This window comes from Hermetia illucens, chromosome 2, assembly GCF_905115235.1.
Source record: "Hermetia illucens chromosome 2, iHerIll2.2.curated.20191125, whole genome shotgun sequence".
NCBI lineage: Eukaryota > Metazoa > Arthropoda > Insecta > Diptera > Stratiomyidae > Hermetia > Hermetia illucens.
This window is the reverse complement of record NC_051850.1, coordinates 43,651,745-43,674,210: the sequence shown is the minus strand read 5'-3', so window position 1 is coordinate 43,674,210 and position 22,466 is coordinate 43,651,745. Positions and strand designations below refer to the sequence as shown.

The following is a 22,466-nucleotide window of genomic DNA, read 5'->3' as shown; positions in this document are numbered from 1 at the left end:
GAGCTCCGCGAAAGGAACCTCAAAAATATTAAGGTTGCAAATATTGTTTGATGGGTCACGGTAATGAATTTCGGAGGATACAGAGCTGTCCACCAAACTATTACAAAATTTCAAAAGGACACATGCATCAGTCAAAGATCTACAAGACTGCAGAGATGTCAGGTTAAGGAAAGCCAGACGTTCAGGATATGTTGAGTAGGGAAGATTAGGAATCGAGTAAATCTCCTTTGTACAGATTTAATTGCATCGCAATCATAATTATGGTAAGGGGATCACACTACCGATGCATATTCAAGAATATTACGTACGAAGGATTTATAAAGGATGATCGAGGAATCGTTATCTATGAATTGATAAAAGGAACGAAGGATTTTTTGTCAAAGGTCACATCTAGGTCCTTGTAAGAGGCAGTCGCGGCTAAGGGTTGACTATCAAGATAATAAACGGGTCTCGGGGGAAAAGTTTAGCACAAGAAGAGGAATAGCATAAAGAGTAGCATTTCTTTACATTAAGTGGCAACTTGTAACACTGAGATAATGTGTCAAGGTTTCACTGAAGGCTGCACTGATCAGTAGGCGAATCGACAATAGAAAACAATTTTAAATCATATGTATATGAAAGGCTAGGACTGGCAAACAAGACACGAAGATCATTCACGAAAAATGAAAGCATAAATGGACCAAGAATGGTCCCGTGGGGTACGCTCGATGAAGTAGAAAATGGAGACAAGAAGACACGATTTACTCTTCCATCTAAGTAAGATCTTAACCAAGGGAGAATACTTGTCGGAAATCCATACGATCGGAGTTTGGTGAGAAGCAAGGAGAGCTCAATGGAATCGAAAGCCTTGAAGAAGTCAGGATAGATTCTATAGACGTCGTTTCTTGTATTTAATGACTTCGCAACAAAGTTGGTGAATTCCAGCAAATTGGTCACAATGGAGCGATCGGGTTGAAACCTATGCTGCTCTTTCACAATAAAGAGAACGAAACGAGACGAAAGTCTTCTATACGTATCGTTCAAAAATTTTGGAGAACGAGGAAAGGATGAGTTTCGGTCGGTAGTTTTCGGCCCGGATATTGCAATCGTTCGTCCTGCTCTAACGGTATTTGCTGTCCATTGATAATTCCATGTCAAAAGATTTCCAAGTGAACTTATTTTGTGGAATTACCGAACGCATCATCGCTTTCATCTCCAACCGCAGAATCGGCTTTTCCGCATGTTCACAACATTCCTCTTAATAAGCCTAGCTTATTAAAAATTATAAGCTGAGCAAGACAAAAGATCTTTTGTAAAATATTAAAATTTTATTTTTTATTTGTAATCTTTATTCCAAAATACACACAAATTGTGACTTATTATTTATATACGTTTCGGTAAAATATTAATCTCTTATTTAAATATTTTCCACTCTAGGAAGCCGAATTTTCTGCTAAGGACTGGACAGATGAAGCTTCAAAGCAACCATCATTTGCCGATTTATCAAATAATTTAAAGCCTTTTAAAATCCTTACATACATAACAAATGGATATAAAACAAACCAACCGATTGCGTTGCAACGTTTAAATGACGAAATGGCAACGCTCGATGCACAATTAGAACATTGGGCCACAAATAATTTGCCATTAGATAAATTTAGTAAGCTCCTCACAAATAAAACAATGAAATCGTCGTCATCATCAGCAACGCTATCGACATCATCATCATCGTCATCGACAACGATGTCGACATCGAAACGTGACAGTTTAGGTAGCAGTAGTAATGCAAGTACTGGTAGTGCCAGTACTAATAATAATAACAATAGTGGTAACAGTAGTAATAGTGGCAGCAATAATAACGGTAATAGTGGTGGCGCTGGTAACAGTTTGAATGGGTCCGATTACAAACAGCAACAGCAGAAACATCAAAAACTTATCGAACAGATGAGCAACAGTTTAAATCTTAGTGATACCAGTGAAAATTCAGACGGAAGCGTAACATGTTCGTATTGTACGATATCGTTCATTGATAAAAATGAACTTCGACAACATTGTCAAACCGAGAGCCATCAAAATGTGATAATGTCCGATGAGGGTAAGTTATATATATATATCTAAGAGTCATGAAGCTTTTCTATTATGTTCTACTTTTAAGTCTTCCTTGCTAATAAAGGGAAAAGGATATCCTCCAATCGGACAAAAAACGTCGAAAAACGTTTGGCTAAGAGTTTCTTTAGTAAAGTAACCTCTATTCCATCGCTGATAATTTGATAAAATTTATATTTGAATAGTTAATACCCCACATTATGTCCATTAATGCAAATAGGGGCAATACAGTGGCCCTTCACCCATGACCCTTTTGACAGTATATGCTAGATCTACAACCGTTTGGTAAATCTTTAAATTAACTTTGTCATCTGCGCAATGGCAATATTTTAGAAAGACATAATCCTTCATTGACTGACCTTACACGATTTGTATTTCATCAGTTTAAAATGACGACAAAAAAACCCTTTGTTGCATGTATTTAAAGATGTTATGTTTCGATTAACAACACAATGACAACTCCACTATACTCTGCTAATTATCACCCCTGCCGGACTGATAGATTTTATTTAAAAATTTTAATAATCATCTGTCATTACCATAAACGATCAGTTTGCCATAATCTTGTCATTCAGAATGATGAAATGTTGATCGCCTAAGATCAGCCATTGAAGTCTTTATTCTCCGTATGCCATAGAGCGCTCCAGATACAATATGGTTAAAGCCTTCGTAACAGAACGCGATCTATCGCAGCAACCGATGATCTCTGCCTTTCAATGTAATCGTATGATACAATATTACATTGCACATGCGGCACGCAATGCAATCTGTTGCAGCGATCCACTCTAGATCGCGGCGGTCAGCGATCTGCTGGTACAAATTTACGGAAATGATGAGCGATCTGTTCAGTGCAATGAGCGAAGATACGAATAGAATAGGAAAGAAGGTGATATTTTATTTATTTAATTTATTAATCTTTTCCTCGTTTCTAATGGTTCTCTCCAATTCATTGTGCACTTTTCAATAGTAGGTTGTAATAGGTGATGCAATTCTTCGCATATTTTTGAAGACAAATAGAAATACTAGAAAAACTTATCTTCATGTGATTGCAGTTCACAACCGAGACGATGGAATTTTCCAAGTATTCCCCTCTCTTGCTTAACTCATGCACCCAACATTATCTTTTTCTTCTATTACATTGAAATGCTAAAACAAGGGGTACCTCGTCTAAATTAGTCATTTTTCGTTTGATTTAGGAGGTGGTTAGTTAGTCAAATTTTAAGTAAAATTAAACGGGATGAGAAGATTAGTTGCTTTATTCGCTAGGAATTCGGTGAAAAAAAACAAAAGCAGTATTTCGGGGACTTCTGTGTTTTCTCTTTTCCGAAAATTAATAATTATAATAATCGTTGGCGCAACAATCCAATTAGATCAGAGCTTTGAAGTGTGTTAAAACACTTCATTCAAGACCGTAACGCAGCATTGTGCTCGTCCGAGACTATTATCCTGATTTGGCTCAGGTAGTCATTCAGAGCTGAGTCGACTGGTATCCGACCTCAAATCACGGTACAAATCCCACTGCCACCAGTGAAATTTGAACCGCCCCCTTCTGCTAGGATAGCCCAACGCTCTAACTACTTGAGCCATTCGGACACACAACGCAGTGCCGAAATGGCCAACGAGAAAATGTAAATGCAATTTTCTGCGATCGTGCCGGTTTCTCGTGGCAGTTTTAGATCTGGTGCTACATGCACGGCTTTCACGGAAAATTTACGACACTTCTTCCAGAAAGCAAAATAACCAGTCGGGAAACTGGAAGCTTGACGCTTCAGGTATAAACGGTTTTGTGTATTTCTTTTATAAAGACATTTGACTGTGAGTTTGTCCCATTAGTATGTAACACGTAGTATATGAATATATTATGTGAGAATATCCACTTTCGAATGATATTGGCATTCAAAATCTACAATTTCCAAAGAAAAGACAACTTTGACCTATTATAACTTTGTTAGTAATAGTGCGATTGCCACCAAACGTGGTAGGATCAAGCTCAATTATATTATAGCCTACTTTGGTGCATAATTTTGTGGTGCTAGGATGACCTTAAAAGGGGTTCCACAGCCAATTACGGAAAATTATAGAAATATACTATTAACTTTATTTGAAGGGATATCAGTATGGAAGGTATTTCGAAGCCTACCCATCATATAGTGGCAGCCTCTTGATTTTTTTCAGATTCTTCGATTGGGCAGTTTTTGAAAAGCCCCGTTAATAAATGATCACTTTCAACCTTCCGAACTCCCCACCTTTCTAACAAACTAAGAACAGTTTCGGAAAGTACTAACCGAGCCCTTTCATTTGATACCCCACATGACTATATTTGGTGAAAAAATGTACACCTCCCCTTAAATTGGATGTAAGAGGATGTAACTCACAGGTCCCATCTTTCCACTAAATTTGGTGTCAATCGCTGCTACAGTCTCCAAGGAAAAATTCGTGTGACAGACAAACAGACAATTGACCCAATTTAAAAAAGGTTTTAATTTAGACAAAACCTTAAAAAGTCGCGTTTTTTGGGAAAGGGGACTTCTGGATTTCTCCTTTTTGCTGTTCGTCGCACGTACTGACGGGGTCACCACTGTGGAGTTTCTGAAACTTGATTCCCGAAACACAGTATTTGTTTTTTTTTTCGCCAAATTCTTAGCCAATAAAAGGAAATAATCTTGTCAATCCATTTAATTTTACTAATTTCTACCCAAAATTTATGAGCAATGTTCGATGCTACTGAAGCTGCTTGTTAGAAAGTAATCACATGTCAATCGCCGCGACGGACCGCTTTCCGTATGCCAAAGGCTTTAAAGTGCACCTTTTTCTTCAGCCCGTTCAGAAGCGGGGTCGGCTCGTCTAGATCGGTTTCGCCCTTTTGCTCGGTCAAAGACCTGATTTGGGTGGAATCGCGAAACTTTCAAATTACCGTCCAGCATATCAAGCCATCGTTGTTTCCGTCGTTTACCATCGACTTTGTAGAGTGCCCCAGATACAGTAGAATATACTGTCTCACTCAAAAAGTTATTATAATTCCATTAAGCGAACTTGAAAATCATGCAAAACTAATGCTTCTTCCTAATCTTGGGTTGCTTTTTCGTGTGGTTGTTAATCAAGACTAATTTTGCTTATTTTAATACACCATATCTTCTAATTCGCGCTTATTTACTGTAGATAATTTATCTTTAAAATCGAGAAAGAATCCTATCAAAGATATCGATCCACCGAATAAAATCGCCTCGGAACACTGAGGGCACTATCCCGATCACATAATGCTTCAAGAAGTTCCCCGTCACTTTGAAAAATATGGAAAACAAGAATTTTGTGGAGATTAAGCATTATTTTTGATGGAAAGAAAATACTATCCAAGCAAATTAGTAGCTTGATAGGTGCTGCAGGGGCTCTGCATCAGAAAAATTAAAAGTAGTGTGAGCACTTATGATGCTCAACGATCTGACATCCAAGTTAGGCAATTAATAAAGAAAACATCAAACAAGTTGACAAATTGGGAAGCGAAAGTTTGCGGAAATATTCCGATAGAAATGCGCCAGTCTCTCGATTTCGAAGGAAACTATATTATTTCAAGTCAAACGAAATTTGAGCAAAAAAAGCAGAATTCTTCCGTAGACCGGGGGCTTTTTGATCCGATACCCTTGGCTTCTATCGGACTAAAACTTGAAATTCCTTTCGTGAAAATAAAAGTTTCTATAGTTCAATTCGCTTTTCATCTGGACACATAGATAGCCAGTTAAACCATGATCCTCACTAGTCCATTAGTAATATACATCAAATAGTTCCCCTTAAAATTCCCAGGAGAAAATCATTATTATTCGGCAACACCAACTACTACGCAGATATGTTATCAAACCACTCACCCAGTGTCATTCCAAATACCAGTCATCTATAATTCTCTGTTTACCGGATTATAGCTTTTCAGAAGAATGATCAGTAGATTTTTCATGACGCTATAAAAGATAAATTTGGCAAAGTGTGTCTTGTTAGATATGAATCAAAATACGTAATCTTCAATGAGCTTGCGATTCTATTCAAAGAAACTTTCAAATTACATTTTGATTTTTTCATGACAGAAAAATGATTTTCCGGTCAGGGAAAATTAAATTTTTTGATTCGAATTTTTAGTCAGGTCCAAAAACCATTTTTGCGGCAATAACACTTAATCCGACCCTTTTGAGCCCTTACTACTGATTTTATAATCGGAAGCTTATAGGCCAATATGTTATACTCGTAGATTAGTCACATCGGCATTTTCCTGATAGTGGCGTGTGAGTCAGATGCTGCAGATTCGTTTTTAGCTGAGTTTGATTCACTAATAATAGCTTGTAAAGGTTTTCTAGAAAATCCCTGCCGTCCTGAAACAAACTACTCTGCCCGCGGTTTGCCTCGTTTGCTTATTACAATAAAAGTTTTCATAGAGGATGCACGTGATGTTAGTGTCCTTCTTGGTAAAGCTGCTTCGTTGAAGTTTATTCTTCAATGTCGCTCTAAAAATATACCTTTTCTTCAGAGGTATGTCAGCTTTTGAATTACTTTCTCGTATAAATTTTTCAGATGCTCAGGCAGTCATTTAAACACAAATGCCTACATTGTTCGATTCTCATCGAAACGCCGATCTCCAAATGTTTCTTTGAGGGAAAGAGCAAACGTCACAAATTCGTAAGTGGAGATTTTAGGGAGGTTATTCTAACGCTTCTCACATCCCTAGTTCCCACCCACTGATTTATGGAGGATAGGACATCCATCTATACAGTTTTTCTCCAATTGTCACTTTTATACTGTTTAATTTTCAATTAGACTATTTCATTTTTCTATCATCTCACTTAATACTGTGAAAATAACAAGATTCCAACCGCGGAGCAGCACAAAGATCCACTTATCCACCAAGATCCATGATGGACTAGTACAACCCCTGGAAATGAGATTGAAAGGCTGGTGCTCAATCAATTCAAACATCGCATCGTCGGACCAATGTTTGCTTAAATGAGATCTGGCCTTGTCTCGCCTGTTTTAGTTAGCGCGAACAAAGGTGCTTCACAGTTTTATCACATATTTATTATTCAATCCATACGTCACCTTCTTGCTGGATTTGATGGCAGAATTTGAGAAATGTCCGTTATTGTTCCCGTAGTTAATGTTGCGATCTTTAATGATTTCCGGGGGATTTATTGCCATATTATTTTCTTCCAAATTGAACCATTTCGAGGCACTGATGGGTTTATGAGACCTACTAAAAGGCTTAACTATTAGGTGTACAAATAAGTTTTCGCGGTTTGTCAAAAGATTGCCCCACCAGAAGGTTATGGAGAAATTGTCAGATGTAAAACGTAATATCCCAAGTTTCGTCATCCGGCAACACCATAACCTTAAAGTACTAGTGATTCCGTATCAGCATCACGTAATTTTTTTCGTGCAAAAATGTCAAGTTTTGTGCCGAATAAGCATCATTTGCGGGAACTTTTGATTTACTTCTTTAATTTGAAAAAATCTGCAGCTGAGGCGCATCGATTGCTTCTAGAAGCATATGGTGAAGCTGCTTTAAGTGAGAGAAGTTGTCAGGAATGGTTTCAAAAGTTTAAGAACGGTGAGTTTTACGTGAAGGACAAAGAACGCAGTGGAAGGCCGAAAGTGTACGAAGACATGGAATTAGAAGTACTATTGGAGGAAGATTCGTCCCAAACGCAAAAAGAACTTGCACTTACATTACAAGTGACTCAACAAGCAATTTCACATCGTTTAAAATCGTTAGGAATGATTCGAAAACAAGGAAATTGGGTTCCATATGAACTAAAGCCGAGAGACGTTGAACGCCGATTATGCATGAGTGAAATGCTGCTTGCCAGGAATAAAAAAAAGAGTTTTTTGCATCGTATAGTCACTGGTGACGAAAAATGGATTCACTACGATAATCCAAAGAAGAGAAAGTCATGGGTTAAGCCCGGCGAACCATCAACATCGACAGCTAAGCCGAATATTCATGGAAAAAAACTTATGCTGTGTATTTGGTGGGATCAGCTTGGTGTCGTGTGTTATGAATTGCTGAAACCAAGCGAAACCATTACTGGAGCTCTCTACCGAACACAATTGATGAGATTGAGTCGGGCACTTAAGGAAAAACGCGCCCATTACTACTCCAGACACGACAAAATTATTCTTTTACACGATAATGCTCGTCCACATGTTGCGGCGCCGGTAAAAACATACTTGGAAACACTCAACTGGGAAGTTTTACCCCACCCGCCGTATTCACCAGACTTAGCCCCTTCCGATTATCACCTGTTCCGGTCGATGGCACATGGTCTGTCTGAGCAGCGCTTCACATCATATGAAGACACCAAAAATTGGGTAGATTTGTGGATAGCGTCAAAAGATGAAGAGTTTTTTCGACGGGGTATCCGAATGTTGCCAGAAAGATGGGGAAAAGTAGTGGCAAATGATGGAAAATACTTTAAATAAAACGTAATGTACTGTTCCTTCACAATAAATTCCTAATTTTTTATAAAAAACCGCGGAAACTTATTTGTACACCTAATATTATATAATAATGACGTGCATTTTCGTTTAAAAGTGGAAGCATTTATCCACAGCAAATGCGAAGTACATCTTATTTATCACTGTTTCGATTAACAACCACAAGGAGGTTTGGTTTAAATCATGATTTATATCAGCTGATTTTTTTATAAACATCAAGATTTAATTCAAACTTGATTTTCTCGAACTACAAATTTTAGTAATTTAATCAGTTACTTCTTCTTTTTCTTTAGCCTTTGTCCCATTCACAAGTGGTGTCGGCTCGTCGTGATCGTTTGCACAATTTTATTTTATCAAAGGCCTGATCTAAATGTAGTCGCGAGGCCTTCAAATCACCATCCTGCTCATCAACGTGTTGATTATTTCTTTTTTTCTTTTAGGGATTGGGGAATCCTAAGTCCGCATCGACTTGATGCCGGACCGGACTAAATGGAGAGCAATTTACTCCCACTCTTGATGGTCCACGGACTCCTCTTTTTAGGTTTAACATTTTATTATATTTTTATTTGGTAATATGTTCGCAGCTTGCGCATCGGAAGGCCTAGGATTGGATTGTCGTGAGGCAGTGTAGTTATGGCTTTACCCTGTCAGTCTGATCTCTTCAGCTGAATTACTTCATTTACACGGTGCAGCTGGCCAATATAGTTCTTTCTGGCACCAATAAAGGCAAATCATCATCTTCTTTGGGAGGTCCATCTTGGCTCTCGGCATTTATGTTTCTCCTGGAGCCACCCATTCTTGTCTTTGCCCCATAATGACGTATAGGGGTCATATCTCATCTCCTGTCACTGTTCGATATAAGAAATATTGCTTGTCTCCAGCTGTCGCTTGGCGGGCAAAATGTTGTGAGCCCATTTTTTCGGAAAATCTCATCGAATGAAGATGTTTGAACACTGTTGCGTGATTGCAGTTCATTTTTTCGGCGACAATCCTCTTTGAAAGGCGTTTTCCGATGATCCTCGTTGAATTCTGAAGGTCTTACGGCCGGAGACGTGCCGTTGAAGGCAAAATCGTAATTTTGTTAAATTTTGCGAACAACTTCCGCGCTGTTGACGCGCCCAAGACGACCAAATGTAGAAAACTCCTTTCTACAGATGCAAACGAAGACACGACTGTCAGTAACTGTACAAACCATGGGCGAGACGGAGTATTCACCCGACAAACGATCATTAACGGGAATTTAAGGGATTCCCAGAAATATAACGGTTTTTCTTAAGGATTAGTTCAATGATTTTGAGGGATCCGTATTTTTTGTCGAGAAACACCGACGTTGTCACGCCGAATCTTCAATAAAGAAAGACTCTTATTGGGAGTCCGCGGTAGTCGTTCTTAAAATGCTCGCTTGCAGATGGCATTATCCATCACTCTGTGCAACAACTTTCTTACTCCACTACAAACGTCTTGCATATAACATCACTCATGTAAACAGTAGTAGTTTTCTTAGAGGATTTTCAGTTAGTAAAGTCAGTTAGTTAGTAAAGTACCATTTATCTCGTAATAAACTTCTTCAGAATTTCAGTAAAGTAAAAATTAAATTGCTGGAACCAGGAAAAGTGATAAAGTAAAAGTGGGATAATTCCATCATATATACCCCTTCCTAAACTCTTCCTGGTGGTAGCTTCCTGGTTAAGGCGGCCAGGAAACAACACTAGGGTGTTCACTAGAATGAATGTAAGGCGGGCCTGGTTCTGTCGAGAAATAAGTGTCCTTACCGCAAGACAGTATTAAGAGATAATTAAGTTGTCATGAGAGCAACATAACTCTGTATTTGCACACTCAACTTTCAAAAAGCGTTATGCCCTCCCGGTTATTCAATATGGCGTAGGCATTGTTACCTCTGAAACTAACCTAACGTCCTAGAAGAAGTTGGGCGAATTCAAGATCGCTTGATGCAAATTACTGTCACTTAAAATAAATCTACCAGCCCTTTCGATAAAGCCCAAATGAAGATCCGCGGAAGGTGTCCTTATTAGAAGCTCCCCAATAGTAAAATACCAGCGGGTATCAATGAAAGAATTTTCTCATCCACCACTCTCGATATTCTCTGCAATTTCATTTATTATCAGTTAAGAGGGTGATATTCACAATGGAGCATAAAACAGGAAGACTGAAGGGGAGTCTCTCAAGAGAGTTGGATGAGCTGACTACCCTACACGGAAAACAATTGTTATGAAACCACAAAAGGAATCTCGGAACGGATGGATCTTACAACGAAAATGGAAAATAATTTGTGTATTTTATCATGGAACTCCCACTCCCTGTACAGATTAGCTGCTAAGAAGCTAGCAGATACTCTGCCCCAATATAAGGCTATTGTCACAGTATTACAAGGGACCGGTTTCCTGGAGAAGACCCCTTGCACCATATATGATAGTAACCATCCAATGAACCATGTACCCGGTATAGGTTTCCTAGTCAGCCAAAAATATCAATCTGCTGTTATTGGCTTTGAAAACATAAGCGGACGGCATTCTGCGCTTGGGAGGCAAGTTTCGAAACATAAGCCTCATTAAGGCTAACGTCCTTACAGAAGAAATTGTGGAGTCAGAAAAGGATACCTTCTACGAGGCAGTGGAACAAATCCCCAAAACCTGTCTCAGATATGATAACGAAAACATATTTGGCGATTTTAAGAACCAAGTAGACAAGGAACCCGTTCGTTGGCTTCTATAGCTGAGAAGAATACAGATTGTTCAACTAGCAGTGTCACACGACGTACTTGTTGAAAGTACCTGGTTTGTGCGCACCCCAGGAAAAAAACGGGTCTCTCCAGACGGGACCATTTTCAACCAAATTAACCATGTGTTAATCGAACGGCGTCACCTCTTAGCCTTTACTTATATCATAATATATAGAGGGGCTAATATAGACTCGTATCACTACCTAGTTGCCATGGTGCTCCGGGATCGAATGACAACCCCACATAGAATCCCCCTGACAATAAGGTGACAGTAAACACTGAAGCCATCCTTAACAAAGTCCTCCGAGACCGCAATAACCCCAGCTACCATTTCCTGAAGATGAAGCATCGACAAATAATCTCCACATCCTGAAGAACGTTATCATTGGTTCGGCCACAAACATACATGGTCCCAGTCGCAAATAAAAATTCGAAACGACTGGTTCGACGATAAATGCAAGCTGGTGACGGAAAGGAAGAATACTCTATACCGGGCAATGCAATCTCAACGAATACAGGAACGCGCAGAATCCTACGGCAAACTACGTTAAGCGGAGAAGCCACTTTACAGACAGAAAAAGGAGCTTGAGAAAACCAACCGGTCTAGGAACTTGGAACAGTACAGGGAGCAACCAGACAAGGCGCGCATGTTTTATCAATAAGTCAGCAGGATGAAGCCATTTACATCTCGTTGCTCATTCTGTCGAGACAAAGAGAGTAATCTGATTTCCGACCCAATGGGCATATTCGAGCGCTGGGTTGAACATTTTGATGAACTACTGAAGAAGCAGTCAGGCATCGACTTAAGAATCATATGTCGCCAGGAGCGAATGGAATTACAGCGACCAACTACATCAAGCGGTTCGTCAACTTATGCTCCAGGTTTGAGACAAGGAATCAATGTCTGATGACTGGCAACGACACATTATCTGTCTTATACATAAAAAGGGAGATATCACGCAGTGCAGCAGTTGTAGGGATATCACGCTGCTGAGTGCCATCTATCAAATATTCTCCATTACCTTGTTAGGCCAGTTGAGTTCATACGCCCAGAACATAATTGGGTCATACCAAAGATGCTTCACTCCGGGCTGGATCGTGGCGGCCTGATGATCTTGACAGTCATCATGTATTCCTCGGAGACTTGGATTCTTAGAAAAATTTCCAACTTTTATCTGCGTTCGAAAGAACGATCCTTCCAAAAATTGTTGAGGCTCTACAGGAGATTGGACGATTGCGTAGCCTATATAACGACGATATTTATGAGCCACATCACAACCTTCTGGTTGTGATTAGAATCCCATTCAATGGACTGCGGTGGCGGGTTCAGAAAGTTTGTAAAGGCAATATCTATAGTAGAAAAAGAAGATATAGCAAGTCCTGCCTCAAATGGAGCGATGGCATAGGCCAGGACATCAGGCAGCTTTTAGAGATATTGAATTGGTGGACCATGTCGCAAAACCGAATATTGGTTGTTGTGCAGTTGGTAATGATAATAACATCAATGGCCCTAAGATATGGAACACATTTTCTACTTGAGCGGACGTCAATGAAAAAATTTTCTCATTCACCACTTCCAATGTTCATAGCACTTATTATTAGAAATTCAACGGCAAATCAAGCGAATGAAGTCCGGAAAAATGTAAGGACATGGTAGCTGCGGCCTGGAAAGCGAAAAACTGGAAACTGACTCAGTAAAGTTTTCAATCGTATTATTAAGGACAACATAACCCCTTCTGATCGAGAATGCAATATAGAGGAAGAAACGCAGCCCGTTCCGATTCGCCTTTTATGCCATACTATGAAGATTTTTGCAAAGTGCACCCACGATATATGTGTTGCTCAGAAGGGAACATCATTGCATAAGCTCATTTGGTATGCTTTGCGGAACATTTATTGCTGGTTTAAGGTCCACCACCGCGATTGAAAAGGTAAAGTTCGAAGTGTAGCAGACACATCAAAATCTATGCAATGCCCATCGGTATTCACCGCGAAAGAATCTTATCACCAATCCTTATCGCTCTTGTCATAAAATTCAACGCTTTACGCACTGCTCCACGCAGATGTTTTCCTACCGTTTCGCAAAGCTGATAATACCAAACGATTCATACAATTTGGATCGATCTGCAAGATATAGTTTCTAATAATGGATACCAATGAGACAGCATTCGGACGGTGAACTGCCCCATGAAATTAGTTTCTGTATCTGTATCAAAGGCAACAAATGGCGACTATGGGAACGAAAATGTAACGCGCCCATTCGATGCCACATGAAGTAAATTCGCGACCAAAAGAAATGGCGAACTCGGTACAGATCTGCCAACCTCGCTACCAAAGAAAAAGAAGAATTTAGTAGCAAATAACTTTCCAGAAAGCTCACTTCAAAGAAACATCCATGTTCACATGCTTCTAAATCAAACCTCCGGTAGAACCCCAATCGAATCTTATGCGCATTGGCACCACCATTCAAATACATACAAGCTACTTTCTCAAAGTTGATGCCTATAACGTTTTGAAGCACCGTCACCGTCGTACTTGACCATCCAACTTTCATCAGTTGGTTCTAACTTTGTTAATTTCCATCTTATATCACAACATGCTGGTCATATAAAAATGCAAATGTCTTGACTATTTTTGTCCGGACAAATACATCCATAGTCTCAGTAAATTTTTCAACGTTTGAAATCACTACCTATACAAATCAAATTTCTAAATATGCATAATTGCTAAAATAAGGAACTTTCCATTACTAATTGCCTTTCTATCAATTCCCATTCACAGGGCGAGACTGGAAGTGGCGTCCGCCGCCTCGAGGATATACGGCCGACTCTTATTCGCTTTGTGAAAGCTATTCCGAGTCACAATCATGTCACTACGGGAATCAATGTGTCGAAGCGCATGGTATAGAAGAGCTAAAAGAATGGAAAGAACGTTTCGAATATCGTAAAATGCGTGTGCAACGGGCTTGTGAAAAAGAACTCTACGGAAAAAGTTACACCGAAGAGATCCTAGAAAAATGGGTGCAAGCAACCAGCCCGGATAAAGTTATGCGTGAAAAAATCGACAGTATCGAGGAGACATGCTCTAATGAATTGGTTACAACGATAAGTTCCAAAGTGTCGAAGAGAGAATGGACTTTTGTGCTTAAAACTCAGCGACACTTGCGAGCTGTGGCATTGCTTCAAGACGCGCACCGGCATTACTTTTCGATTAAGTCAATAGTTCCGGATTGTAAGGCTAGTAATAAGAAATCATCAGGCGGTTCTTCGTCGTCTAACGCGAAACAACATGCTGGTGAAATTGAACTGAAATGTGATCAGGAATGGGCTGCTCCGAATTATGATCGGACTTTTCGACCCACTCAAGACTCCCCCATGCTTGAACATCGTATAAAAGTTGCATTCAGCACTGACATCTACGGTACCTTTCGTCAGTCCGTCTGTTTCGATTTCGGCAGTGATCCTGTGCTAGTCAAGCATATTTGTGTTGACGTTGTACCAGTAGGTGATGCTGAGAAGATCCAGGAAATTAAAAAGGATATCATCAGTTCAGCATCACAACGCTGGGACGACACTAATTCCGTTTTAGTTAAGTTTGAAACTACTATTGGATCACACCTAAAGACTGAAGCCTACTTAAATGACTTGAAACGGGAGAAGGATCTGCTAGATAGGTACCCATGTCCGCGTGCAGCTACTTTTACTTTAACCCAATCAACTATCCTCGACAAACGGTTGACTAAGAATAATTATCGATCGCGTATTCACGAACTACTCTATGTGGAAGAGATCGCACGCTACGAACAAATTGCTAGGTACAACCTCTCAACAAAACTGCGCATTGCCTCTAACTATATGCTTACACCGAGCGGCATGGCTACCAGTACGGCAAAGTATTCACATTCGGGTGAACTGTTCGCGCTAATGAGTTTGGGAAAAGATATTTCCGAGGACACCTCAGCCGGCCGTTTGATTCTCTCCAATTGTTCAAGTGTCTATCTTTCGGCTTCGTTACCGCCAGGTGAAACGGATACAGGAAAACGTGAAGTGTATGAAGCAATGATTGAAGATAAAGGAAAGAATATGATTTATTTGAAACTATCAGCCAAATGCGTGCAAGGATTGAACCTTAAATCCGACACGGACTTCCAGTCGGACATTCAATTCCAACTGAACCGACTCTCCTACTGCGAATGGCATAATGCAATCGATCAAATAGCTGATTTCCGAATCATCTTTCCCGATACCTATATCGAACCAAATATACCGTGGACACCGAAAAAACAGTGGTCCGACTCATGTGATCCGAAATTGAATACAAAACAGAAGGAAGCGATCAATGCGATAACAACTCCAATCAATTGTCAGCTGCCTCCGATACTTTTAATTGGTCCTTTTGGTACAGGGAAGACGTACACTCTGGCACAGGCAATAAAGCAACTTTTGAGCCAACCAGAAGCGAAGATCTTGATTTGTACACATTCAAATTCAGCTGCCGATTTATATATTAAAGAATATTTACATCCGTGGGTTGAGAAGGGAATGAAAGAGGCAACACCTCTTCGTGTTTATTATCATAAACGTTGGGTGGCGACCGTAAATAGTGTGGTACAGAAAGTGAGTATCGCTACATATTTCCTTTTATTTCTAGCTTTTATTATGAAAATTAATAACTTGTAATATTTGCTTTCATTCTAGTACTGCATAATCGATGGTAATGGAAATTTCCGACGGCCCTCAATCGACGATATCCTCAAACATCGCATTGTTGTTGTTACATTAAGCATTTCAATGGAGCTAGCATCGCTTGGTCTACCAAAAGGCTATTTCACCCATATATTCCTCGATGAAGCGGCACAAGCAATGGAATGTGAAGCGATCATGCCTCTTGCTTTGGCCAACGAGAACACCCGAATCGTCCTAGCCGGTGACCACATGCAAATGAGTCCCGAACTTTTTTCGAATTTTGCCAAAGAGCGTAAGCTTCATATATCTTTATTGGAGCGCCTCTACGACCACTATCCTTCGAATTTTCCATGCAAAATTCTACTATGTGAGAATTATCGAGCGCACGAAGCTATTATTAAGTTTACATCGGAACTGTTCTACGAACAGAAGCTGATAGCATCGGGCAAACAACCGAGACATGAGAAATTTTATCCGCTTACTTTTTTTACAACGCGAGGTGAGGATGTCCAGGATAAGAACTCGACAGCATTTTATAACAATTCAGAAGTTTATGAGGTGGTCGAGAGGGTTTGCGAACTAAAGAAGAAATGGCCGAGTTCGTGGGGTAAAATAAATGACCAAAGTATTGGAATTATGACACCTTATGCCGATCAGGTAATGTTTGTTAGTAAAAGGATTGAGAAGATTAGAAGTTGATGAAATTGTTTTTGTTTTCCTTAGGTGTTTCGAATCCGATCAGAACTACGGAAACGAAGGATGGGTGGAATATCGGTGGAGCGCGTATTGAATGTTCAGGGTAAGCAATTTCGTGCTATTTTTTTATCAACTGTTCGCACGCGACGAACTTGCACACTTAACAACAACAGCGGCAATTCGGCGGATGATTCCGACTACGGGTTTCTGAGCAATTCAAAACTACTTAACACCGCAATAACTCGGGCACAAAGTCTTGTGGCTGTTGTAGGAGATCCAGTTGCTCTATGCTCAATTGGTCGCTGTCGTAAAGTCTGGGAACGATTTATAGAGATTTGTCATCAGAATAAATCGCTTTTCGGAATAACTTGGTCTTACTTACGATCTCAATTAGATGGAGTGGAATTAAAACGGAGCTACGTGCTTAATCCACTCGCTCCAGAATTCATACCTCGCTCGTTACAACCAGAGTCATATTTACGTCAGCAAGCGATTGCAGCTGCTGCGGCAGTTAGTCAGCAAGTTATGCAATCAACTGCCCAGCAGTCGATCAATCAAATTCCGCAGAATTTCAACAATCATCCGTATGGCATGATAGGTCAAAATGCCGTTGGAGGGCCACAGGTCCTTCAAAAGTCTGTACAGCCCCCAATACCTCATACAAGCCCAATGCAAATGCGACCCATTGGACATCCTCCGCAACAGTATAATATGCCTGGGCCACCGCCACCTTCTCAAGCAAACGCAAATCCACAGCAATATTCACCTTATATTATGTGGCCTCAACAACAACAACAGCAGTCATCACAGCTGATTCGTCCAAACTATCCGCTACACACACAGCCAAACGTCCCGCCCCCTCACCAACATCAAATTAGTGGGAACGGAGGAGTAAGCCTTTGGGGTCCCCCACCACAAAATAATCCATGGGGTGTGATTCCGAAGCCAGGCGTGAATCCCAATGTCAATCCCAACATGCGACCGCCATCGCAACCGCCACAGTTGTCGAATCAGTCGATGAATATGACAATGAATAATCTCAATATGCGCCCACCTGGAGCGATACAGCCTCCACCGTTGCAACAGCAACCGCATCAAATGCAACCAATGCGTAATCCGCAAGATCTAGCACACTTAAACAAATTCGTGTATCCGAATCAAAACCCAGTTATGATGAACCAGTTAAATTTACGAAACCAACTGCACAATGGACCGACAAGTCCAGCTGACATATCTCGCAGTGGCGCAAACAGCGCTGCTGCCGCTATTGGAAGTGCTGCGAACCTGCATTTACCGAATATGAATAGCTTCTCAGCACATCCATACCTCACGGCACCTACACAGCCAAATCTTTATCCCAAGGAAAAGGAAATTCAATTTCTTAACAACGTTCACAATATTCCTGTGAATTTGAATACTGGCCCGATGCATCCGCCCCCACAGCCGCCGCCGAATACACAGCAGTTTCCAGATTTCAGTGCCCTGCTTCCGCCGAATATGAACTTTTATGATATGGCGTTGGAACCGAAAGAGATTCAGTATAAATGGTATTTGCATCTATTAGAGCATCAGGGCCAGGAAGCTGCAAACAAATTTACGGATATTCTGAGACAAGTAATGGCAGCAGCCAGCACGATAACATCAAAGAATCTATTAGTGCCGCCGCAACAGACACCCTTGCAACAACCTCAACAGACCCAACTACCTCCTCAATTGGCTGTGGCCGGAAATGGGCAAATGAGACCAAGTCCTCAGCAACAATTGGGGCAGTTGAGTTCCTTATCCAGTTCTTCGCTTTCATCGCTTGCTAGTAGTTCAGCACCCGATAATAACAATATCAACTTTAACCAACAAATTGATTTGGTCTTCAATTCATTGATGAGCGGGAATGAAATGAGTCAACCAATTTTGCGTGATCTGCTTGGAATGGTTAGTTCCACGACAAATGCCGCAGGCAACAATAGCAATCTCTTGGGAAAGGAACCTATGCAGCATCCTTTACAGCCTCCGCCACCATCTCAACCACAACCGCAACATGCACCCTATCAACAATCTCCAATGGTTAATAGTGGACAGTTAATTCCAACTTCAGCTAATGTCGCGGATATAAACGCTGGGTCGAGAGTTGAATCGGTCCCGTTGTACAGGCGACAAGTAATGGGCAATGGCAGTGCTAGTTACAGCAGCACACCTTCATCCCATCCGGCATCAATCGATTCGCCTGACATCATAAGCGATACCTTGAACAATGCTAGCTTCATGGAATCCCTTTTCTCTGCGAACGATCTGAATCATTATGCTAGCGTCAGCACTATACAAAAACTATTCAATAACTATGAGCTAAAACCAACCTCAAGTGAATGCAATGATCTACTATTGGCGTCCCGCAATGCATCCCAACACAGCCAACTACAGCATTTTCCCCAGCAACAACCACAATCACAACATCCCCAACAGCATCATCAGCCGCAACAATCACAACAATCGAGCGGAGCAATGAACACGCATGCTACATACGCTGCAGTTCTTAGTCAAGGACCGAACTTATCAGCCAACATGACTTCCAACAATCATCATCAACAGCAACAGCAACAACATCATCATCAACAGCAACAATCGATGAATTCGCATTTACATTTGGCTAATAGCGCTCCTAAGAGCTCCTCTTCAATGTCAATCGTGACGACCGGATCTCATGCCCACCCCAATAACCAATCGAATCACCAAACAGCCGGTGGTGCACACAATGATGTCCGGGATCCTTTTGCAGCCATTCGCGAATTGGGGCAAAGATCCAATGGTTTTTATAATTATTTTCAGTGAAGTGAAAAAAGTGACAAATATAATGAAAGTTATATTTGGAAGAATGAATAGAAATGGGGAGAGAAGGTGTGGAAGTGAACGTAGAGAGAGAGATAAGATTTTAAATGTGGTTTATACTTTAATATAACAAAAAAAAAACTAGAAATACAATAAGTAAAAAACTGATGAGAAAAAAATCGAAAAAAATAGTCATTTAAAACTTATTTAAGACGTGCATGTGCATCGCTTAAAAGGTCATAAGCAAACAAAAAAAAACTACAAAATAATGTAAATTTAAAAGTTATATATATTAAAAATATTGAGGATATTTAAATACAAACAAGTTAGACTTAGAGAAACACAAAAAAAGTATGAAAACTACACAAAAAATTTTGATTTACACACATACCCATATATTGTAATCTTCATTTTAATGCTTTTTTACTTTTATTCATATTATAATTACTACTATAAACTATTACTGTACAGTGATGATGTTCTTTGTACTAATTTAACTGTCGTAAGTATTCATTTCTTTATACGTTAATTTGCTTTGTCAGGCGTAAAGCTGAACAAAAAGTCAGAAAAAAAAACAAATTCGTAATTTTTATTCGAATTCTTTTCACCTTAAAACAATCGTCATGAAATAGTGTCGATTGACTAAGGGAAAATAATGATAGGAAAGCTTGGAGAAGATTATCTGCTACCATAGTTTTTAAAAAATTTGTTACGAAGCATTTATCCAAGGTTATCGTGCCTTTGTTGTGTATGGTTGGCGCTAGCTCGTCCGCCAACCGGGGATAGCGTCTGTCTTCAATCTGTAGTTTTTCTCACAAATAAAATTGGCTTGGACAATATTTTTTGACGCTATAAAACTGTCAAAATAATCAGCCCTACAATTCTGGTCGGCTCGGCTGAAGAAAGATTTCTCCTGTACCTATGGAGCCTATTTATAGGACTTCAAAGCCACTTCACTGTTTGCGTATTCTATATATGCCAGTTGCGCCCAGAAAATTATTAACTCTGCTATTTTCATCTCTCCCTGCCGTTAATTACTTGGTGGAGGAGGGTGGTAATAACTCTTCACAATCATCTTGACACTCTTCACAAGACGCGTGACTTTTATGACAATTGTAAGTTTCAGTGGAAGCAAAAGTTGGTTTTAATCGCCAAAAAGCAGCCTCTTCTTTATATAGATAATACCACAGACCGTTCATTGACTCCTTACTGTAATTTCTGTTGAATAAATTTACCCTCCTCCGACATTTGTTCTTTTTCCACTAAGCAGATTCGGTTACAATGCACCGAATTAAACCAGACAAGCATTGAGAGAAAAATGTGGTAGCCAATTTCTAATTATCTTCATTTAATTCGTATCAATTTCGTTCTGTGTGTACTAAGTGAAATATTTTTTTAAACTTTATTAGCATGAAAACAAAATGGAAAAAAATGAAATATCGAATATAATTAATCAAGACAGTTGAGAATGCTTTTAAAAATGAAATATTAAGTCTATTTTCTAGTGTATTAAGAAAAATATATATAATAACAATCAATATTAGCAAAAAAAAAAGAAAAAATGAAGAGAGTAAAAGTAAAATGTGATGTTAGTATTTAAACTCGTAAGGTGGATATGAAAAAAGAAAATAAAAATTGTATAAAAGAGAGAAAATCAACAAAAAAATTAACCTATAGCATAAACCTCACTGTCTTTATATTACACAGTTAATTATAATTGTTTTAATTTATGTCTTTTTGAAAATATCATGGAACTACCCACTATTAAAATTGTATATAATTTTGAGCGACATACATGCAACAAACGTATATTACAAATAACCTAATAAATATATACTAGCAAACAAATGAAAGAAAACTTAAAAAAAAAATATGAAATAATATTAAAATGTATTTTAACGGAACAAAATATTGAATTAACAAACCACAGACCACAAAAAAAATTCTACGAAATATATTAATAATTTATTGAAAACATACGCATATATTTTAGTGAAGAAATAAAATAAAAACAAACAAAAAGTATCGACAGTAAAAAAGCAGAAAAACACACTTTGAATTGACAAAAAAGGTAACAACAAAAAAAGAAAATAATTGCTATGAATAGCATTCAAAACTCATATAAAAGTGACATAAGATTATTACGATGCACTTTTTAAAAATATCTACATATATAAAAACAATTTTATTATGAAATGTATAGAAAATACAAGAAAATGAGACAAAAAAATTGTATATTACTACGAAAGGAAAAAGATTCAAAAAACACACAATCGAAACATAACTTTAAAAGTAAAATCACTAACGGAAAGCAAAGATTCAAGAAAAAATAGATAAAAAAAAGAACAAAATACAAGAAAAAAAATTGAAAAATATATTTTAATCTATCATTATAGTATAAAATGACAGAATAAACAAAAAATCCAAAAAAGTTTCGTCTATCAACCATGAGAATTTGCCTAGAAGCGGTCTTTTCACGTATTCCGCTTGTCTTGACTCCAGGATCAAGAAATCAAACAGTAACAACATTTCAATGAAGTGCTGACAGATTTAAAATCAAAAAAGCATTTGACATTCATTCTGCATTGTTAAAGGTGGCTACAAACCACACTATACCAAAGTATGTTCTTCTAACTATTTTTGTTCTTATTGGCGTTTCTCCCAATGAAAAGAAAACAAAAATGAATCTAATGCAAATGAAAAGCGAATGTAGAAATAACGGATCACAATTGACTATATCGAAGTTCTAAAAGTAAGAATCGAGACATTTAATTCAGAAACAACATAGACTAAAATTTGATACAGGTTCTCCCTAGATATGTACACTTTTTCTTTGGAATCACAAAGTTTAACCTTTTCACAACTCCGCTTGCTGCCCCCGCTGGCTTCTATCGAGGCACAACTTTTTAGATTCCATCGCTCGCACTGATGCCGTGTTTTAGGTTTCAATGCACAACTTTTTAAGGTTT

The 22,466-nt window shown here is 39.0% G+C and overlaps 1 protein-coding gene across 3 annotated transcripts in view; it reads left to right on the top strand.

Annotated features, from left to right (window-relative positions):
• The window catches only part of LOC119647605 (probable helicase with zinc finger domain), a 29,626-nt gene extending 7,763 nt beyond the window's left edge, over nt 1–21,863 (top strand). For all 3 annotated transcript variants that reach the window (XM_038048634.1, XM_038048636.1, XM_038048635.1), the window contains 4 exons: nt 1,417–2,074; nt 14,078–15,912; nt 15,994–16,638; nt 16,705–21,863. In XM_038048634.1, coding sequence (XP_037904562.1) covers nt 1,576–2,074; nt 14,078–15,912; nt 15,994–16,638; nt 16,705–19,500 — 5,775 coding nt within the window. In that variant the 5' untranslated portion in view covers nt 1,417–1,575 and the 3' untranslated portion in view covers nt 19,501–21,863. The remainder of the gene's footprint in view (nt 1–1,416; nt 2,075–14,077; nt 15,913–15,993; nt 16,639–16,704) is intronic.
• The last annotated feature ends 603 nt before the right edge of the window (nt 21,864–22,466 follow it).